Here is a 6,371-nt window from a genome sequence, read left to right as displayed (position 1 = left end):
TGGCTGGGGAGGACTTTAATGTACCCGCTCCCCCAGGGTGTGGGGAAGCGTCGTGGGGCAGCGGGTGGGTGCCCTTCCCTGTGGGGTCTGCAAAGGGGTATGTCAGTGGTTAGCAGGAGCTGTGAGGAACCTTCCCCTCTGCCCTGGATGGGCCGAGCTCCGGGAGTGTCCCTGATGGGGGGTCAGACCCCGAAGGTGGCTGAGGAAGAGACATTGGAGAGACCCGGACCCCCATGGTGCATGGAGATGAGTCCCCCGTGCCGGGGAAGGATGCTCAGATCGCAGAGGACACCGAGGAAGAGACATCAGAGGAACCCGGAGCCCTGCGAGACGTCGGAGACATTGCCCTGCAATGCTTGGGCACAATTTTAATGGGAGCTCCTGGGGTGCAGGGTGCGCCATGGCACCCAGCAGACCCCCGTCCTAGAGCTTGAGCGCTGTGACACGGGGAATGTGGAAGGGACATGTCTCCTCTGAACCTGTCGAGCTGCAGAAGGAGAAGGAGAAAACATTAAGGAGGAGCCCACATCTCCCTCCCTGCATCCTCCCACCCCAGGCAGCACACTCTGTGCCCACTCACTTACATGAGCCGGTTGCGGATGGGGCGGAAGTGTTTGGTGAGCCTGACGGCAAAGATGATGTTGGGGATGAGGAAGAAGGTGCAGCATCCCAAGCTGAACCAGAAAGCGTTCTGCAAGGAGAGAGCATGAGGGTTCCCACTGAGCTGCTTGGGGAGAGGCAGCCCCCAGGCTGTGGTGGAGGGGTTCAGGGAGCCTTGCGATGGCTGGTCCTGGTGGTGTGGGGGTGTCAGGGCTGCTGTCAGGCCTGGCTGCCCCGAATTCGTGCTGGTTGGTGGTGGGATGCTGCACTGTGGAGGTCCCCACCAGACCCTCACGGAGGGACAGGGACTGGATCCTTACCCAGGGGTCAGCTATGCGGTCACACAGGATCACCCGCCCGTTGTCCAGGGCCGTGGCCAATGGCTGGCACGAAGCCACGTCCTCCCTCAGCTGGAAGAAGTGAGGACAAGGCATAAACTCACTCCTAGTTTGGGGGGAAGCATTTGCTGCTCAGCAGGGGGCTTGCATGCAGCATCCATGGGGGCTCCCAGCCCCAAAGAATCCCTCTGCAGTGAAGGTGAGCACCTACCGTCTGCCCAACCCAGTTCAGGTACTGCGCGAAGTACCGCAGCTCCTTTCTCGTGAAGCAGCTGATCTCCTGGGCAGAGGGAAGGCAGCATGAAGGGCAAGTGCCACGCTTCCCAGCCCTGCTCCAGCCCCGATCCAACCAGCTCTGGGCTAATGTCAGGCTTGGAAACGAGGTCTGGAGGCTTCAGGTGCCCCTTCCCCTCTGCCCTGTTCTCACTGTTTTGTTCTGACTATAGGGAATTTTGTACCCCCTGAGGGCTAATCCAGCCCTGGCTCACCTGCCGGAGGATCTGCTGAGCTTGCACGGGCAGCCGGGCTTCCACTGAGGCTGTGGTGGCCAGTGTCGTCTTCACCCGCTCCTGGGGAAGCATGGGAAGGGCAGAGTGTCCTTAGAGCACTGAGCAGCAGGATGGGTGCCCCAAGCGCACCGGGAGCAGGGCATGCAGTGCTGTGCATGTGCCGACCTCCAAATTGGGTCTCGTTCCAGAGGGCAGGGAAACAGGGACCTGCCTCTGGAACCAGAGGGAGCAGGGAAAAGAGAGAGAAGAGAAACCCGCTGGCAGGGAGTGGGTGAGATGAAACGCCATGGGATGGCTCTGCCAGGGAAGCTGAAATGCCCTGAGTGCTGCAGGGGGATTTTTCATTTGCAGCGGCAAATTTAATCACTAAAGGAGACCAATCCTCCCTGGATAGCATTTTTCCTGGTTCTCCCATCACCCTGTAACTGGCTTCTTGGGGCCCTGGAAGGTGGAACCCATAGGGCACCACGTATTTTTCAGAGCTGAAAGAAACTGCACAAGTACCTGGAGGTGTGGTGCCAAGCGGGAGAGGAACTGGACACTTTCCCCCAGTTTTGCCTGTGGGACAGGGAGGTAAGATGGGTGCAAAAACCCAGTCGCCCCTTGCATGGGGACGCCACTGGGCAAACACCAACAGCACCGCGAGCCACCAGCCCAGCACAGACTCACCACCAAAGCCTCCTGCGACTGCACCGTGGAGTTTTGCATCTGCCACAGGGCCCGGGCCTCGGCGGCCAGCCGCCCCGCCACTGTGCCGTTCCTCTGCGGGGGGACAGCAGGGTGAGGATGTCCCCATGGGCATGCAGGCAGCCCCTGCTGCCTGGCCCGCAGCTTACCTGCATTTTCTGCAGCCCCTCGAGGCTCCTCGCCAAGCCAGGGAGGCTGGTCTGCACCACAGGGTTTTTCATCTGGGGGAAGATGGAGTTGGTGACTGCCTGAAATCCAACCCTAGAAGCCATACCCGGTGCGGCTGGGCCACATGCTGCCCTCTGCAGAGGGGACCAGCTCCCCACGAGCATCCCCTCACCTCCTCCTGGAAGCGCCCATAGTCCACCTCATCCACGCCGCTGCGGGCGAAGGTCTCTAGGTCCTGCCTGCCCTCGCTGCGGAGGAGCCGCACGTCGCCCAGGTGCGCCGTGAAGTCACCCAGGCGTTTTTGGAAATCAGCCGTGTACTGCAGGGGTGAGATGTGGGGGATGCTGCAAGGTTGGGACCAGGCATCTCCATCCCAATAACCGCAATAAAGCTTGTGCATCCACACACCAGTACCAGAAGCTGCAGCCAGCCCTCACCTTGGGGGATTTTAGATGCTCATCCAGGTTGTAGGACCTGTCGAGCTGCAGCACCTCCCACAGCCCCGCGCCGCTCTTGCACTCCCTGGAAGGCAAAGGGATGTGGGTGGTGTGACCCCAAATTAGCCCCCTGATGTATAGGGGCAGAGGTGGGCTCCTGCAGCACCCACCGGTACGTGGCGCTGAGGTTGGAGTCCCTCCTGAGGTTGAGCTGGTGAGTGAGATTCATGGATGGAGGCAGGTTCCCGGGGGTGTCGATGAACTGGGCCAAACCGGAGAAAAAAGAGGGTTAGGATCAGGCATAGCAATGATTTTGGGAGTGCTCTATCCTCACAGTTGTGTCCTGGGGTACCTGATCCCAGCCAGAGCTAATCTTGCCTTTATTTGTATGATCTCCATTGCAGAGCCGCGCTGGGTGTTCAGAGGGAAAGCAGCGGACAGCCCTGTGCAGGGATGTGCCTGTGCATACATGGCCATGGGACGAGCCCTGATCCCATTCCCAACCCTGCTCCCAGCCCCGTCACAGCGTGCCGCCAGCCCTGAGCACCCCAGGGATCCCCAAACGACTGGAGGACAGGGGTCCTGCTTGATAAGGGCATCCTCGCCTCAAGCAAAGTAGCAGCACAAGGGCAATTCCCCACTCCTGATGCAAATCCTGATGCTTAATCTTCTGGTTTAGGATGGGGCTTTTCTGGATGGCTTTAGGGGGAGGACACAGGGTGTTTGGAGGCATTTTGGTGCGTGCAAGCAGAGATAATATGGGGCGATGGGTGGACGGGTGGTCACCCACCTTATAAATCTCCTGGTTGACCCAATTCCTGCAAACCAGCGTCTGGATGTTGCCCCCAACCAGGAAGGTGGCGAAAACCAGGAGGATGAGAAGCCAGGAGAACAGGAAAGCCAGGCCCACGCCGCTGAAAGAGGGAGAGGAGGTGCCGGCGGCAGCTTTGCAGACCCGAGCGAGCAGAAAGACTTGCGGGGACCTGCCCGGCCGGCTGCAGCCCCCGCGGCTCCCTCCTGCGCCCGGGCACGCCAGCCTGCCTGGGAAGGGCCCGCAGGAGCGGGGTGTGCCGGGCAGCGGGGTTGGGGTGCAGGAGCTGCCAGCTCCCAGGGAGGAGCAGCTTCTCCCAAACCCGCCGGCGCAGGCGGCGGCTTCAAAAGCCTTTCCGCTCATCCCGCTCCCAGTCCCTCCCTTGGCTTTGCCCCTCTGTTTTTTTTGGGGGGTGTGAGGTGGCAACAGCCTCCCCCCCAGCACTCAGAGAGATGCTTACACCAGGAGAAACTTGGCGCCAGCTTCTCCTCGGCACTCGTAGTCGCTGGGGTCTTCCCGCTTGGAGAGTCCATATGCCCCCAGGGCCATCCCTGTCACATTGCAGGCGAGGATGAGGAGGACGATGGAGCACAGCACCGTGCCTGCGATCCACCTGGAGGAAAGAGCAGCAGGGCACGACCTTAAGATATGGGGCTGATGCACCAGCCGGAGCTTGGAGAGGGGCTCAGTACCCATCTCTGCTGCACCCCCTGCACCCCTTCGTGCTCCCTGGTGTCACCTGTACCGCTCGAAGCGCTCCACCTCCCGGAGGTATGGCTGGCTCCTGTCCTCTGCCTTCACCAGGGCTTCGCTGACGGGCCGGGTGTAGTCAGGGAGGGGGAAGCTGTTGGCGATGGACTGCACCTTTTCGGTCATGCGGGCCATCTCGTCCTGCAGATCTGCGGGGCCAAGGCCATGCTGGAGGGGTGGATGGTCCTTGTGTCCCACCCTATGTCCCCAAATAGGGATTTGCCCCACAGAGGGTGTCCCTGCTCAGTCCGGCTGTCCTACTCACCCTGGATGACCTGTGCCATCCTCTCCACGGCCAGCTCTGGGATGGAGTTGAAGGTGCCATTGCCCTGCAAGGAAAGAGGGGGTGCTGAGCCAGGTCTGCCTGTGGGTGCCAGAGCCTCCCACTGCACCCTGACCGCCCCCCCCCAACCTGGCGAATCATCTCTGCAAAGTCACTTCGGGGCAGACCAGCCAGCGCCTTCAAAACCTTCTCCACCGACGGCACCTGGAGGTGGAAGAAGCAACCCGTGAGCCTCGGGGCTGCCGGAGGGGTGGCGATGGTGGGGGACCATCACCCCGTCCCACCTTGCTGTAGTCGGCGCCCAGCTCCAGGCCCTGTGCGCTGCCCAGGACGCTGGCGCAGGAGGTGCAGCGGGGGTCATCCAGCAGCGCGACCACACGCTGACGCCGTTCCCGCAGCACCGGCTCCAGCTCGGCCCGCGCCGATGCCAGCGCCCGCACCGTCTTGTCGAGAATCTGTAAATGGTGCAGCGAGGTCTGTAGGTCTTAAAGAGAAAGCCCCGGGCTAGTTCACGCTGCTCCGCTTAGCCGCCCCAGCTCTCCGGCGAGGCTTTGGCGCTGACCCCGGGGAGAGCCGCGCTCGGCCATACCTCCAGCCCTGTCCTGCAGGTCTGCCAGCGCTGCGTAGGTCATCGCCTTCAGCTGTGTGTGGATGGAGAGTCCCACGCTCCGGCTGAGCCCTGCAAGGCATCGGGGCACCCCGTTGGCATCTCACACCACTGGGAAGCTCAGGATAGTGCCCACCAGTGCCCGGCTCGGTGCTTACCACCCAAGTCGGAGATTATCTGCTGTCGGGGCACCTCGAACTGGTCTACCACCATCTGTACCCCCTGCCAGGAGAGAGAAGCTGGTCAGCCAGGGGTAGCAGCAGCCGGGAGGGGAGGAAGCCTGGTGTTGCCATTCAAAATACATTTTTAATGCGGCCACCACCTTCTTGCCTCCCAAACTACTCTGTGAGGGAAATGCAACCATCCCTGGGCTGCACCCTGCGCCGGGGGAAGCCGCTTGGGGGACCCACCTGGGGGATGTTGGCGATGTGCTGCCGCAGGGTACGCAGAGTGGCCGGCACGGCCCCCAGCCCCGGCTCCATCTGCCCTCTCACCCGCTGGCTGGTGACAAAGGCACAGACGACGCTGGTCCTGCCAGGGACGAGCAGGCAGTGACGGGGCTGCCCGGCAGAGCCGTCCCATCCCCATGGGACACTGTTCCCCCTCCCGGGGCGAGGGGGACAGTTCATGGGGTGTTTTGGGGACTTACAGGATGACAAGGGAGGTGAGGGACAGGGAGACCAGCAGGCAGTGGCGGCGGCAGCCCAGTGAGCGCCGGTGGGCACGCAGGCGTCCTCCGCACCGCCGGCGGCTCCGGCAGTAGCAGAAGCACATCCCGGCCACCGGCACAGCCACGGTGAAGAGCAGAGCCACGACGGCACAGACAACGTAGCCCAGCTCATACTGCACCACCTACATGACGGGAGAGTGTGGTCGGCACCGCTGCACCCAGCTTTTGGGGTGCTCCGTGTACCCAGGTGCCCCATCCCGGATGGGTGCATCCCATGGGATCCCCCACATCCCAGCTCACCTGCGACGTCCGCACCGAGCCAGGGTCGTTCAGGGCTGCCCTGAGCAGCTCTGGAAAAGAAACCACGGCACCAGTAAAGGAAATCCCACCCGTCGGACCCCCAAACCTCCCCGGGCAGTGGGGCCAGGATGGAGGCAGCATCCCACTCCGTGAAGTGGCTCAGACCTCCCCCCGGAGCAGCTCCAGACACAGGGGTTGAAGCCGGCAAAAA

General features: G+C 62.2%; 1 protein-coding gene across 1 annotated transcript; it reads right to left on the bottom strand.

The window, feature by feature from the left end:
* Positions 1 to 423: 423 nt before the first annotated feature.
* Positions 424 to 6,301, bottom strand: PROM2 (prominin 2). Its single transcript, XM_009880100.1, has 22 exons — positions 6,161 to 6,301; positions 5,840 to 6,042; positions 5,601 to 5,721; positions 5,349 to 5,412; positions 5,173 to 5,262; positions 4,868 to 5,067; positions 4,713 to 4,787; positions 4,566 to 4,629; positions 4,290 to 4,449; positions 4,011 to 4,163; positions 3,530 to 3,653; positions 2,910 to 3,001; positions 2,740 to 2,824; positions 2,475 to 2,621; positions 2,284 to 2,355; positions 2,117 to 2,209; positions 1,952 to 2,005; positions 1,427 to 1,507; positions 1,150 to 1,218; positions 921 to 1,010; positions 585 to 691; positions 424 to 487 (listed from the first exon to the last, which is right to left on the bottom strand). Exons 1-22 carry the CDS (start codon positions 6,299 to 6,301, stop codon positions 424 to 426), a joined length of 2,349 nt encoding a protein of 782 aa, XP_009878402.1.
* Between the last annotated feature and the right edge of the window lie 70 nt (positions 6,302 to 6,371).

This window comes from Charadrius vociferus, unplaced genomic scaffold (genome assembly GCF_000708025.1).
Source record: "Charadrius vociferus isolate BGI_N301 unplaced genomic scaffold, ASM70802v2 scaffold1442, whole genome shotgun sequence".
Classification (NCBI taxonomy): Eukaryota; Metazoa; Chordata; class Aves; order Charadriiformes; family Charadriidae; genus Charadrius; species Charadrius vociferus.
Note: the sequence above shows the minus strand (reverse complement) of the source record. Positions and strands in the feature narration are given on the sequence as shown.

Coding starts and splice junctions, on each gene's coding strand:
- PROM2 (XM_009880100.1), bottom strand. CDS start 6,301: ATGCTGCCTCCATCCTGGCCCCACTGCCCGGGGAGGTTTGGGGGTCCG. Junction 5,413..5,600: donor ACATCGCCAACATCCCCCAG/GTGGGTCCCCCA, acceptor CTCTCCTGGCAG/GGGGTACAGATGGTGGTAGA. Junction 1,508..1,951: donor GCTTGGCACCACACCTCCAG/GTACTTGTGCAG, acceptor ATGCTTCCCCAG/GAGCGGGTGAAGACGACACT.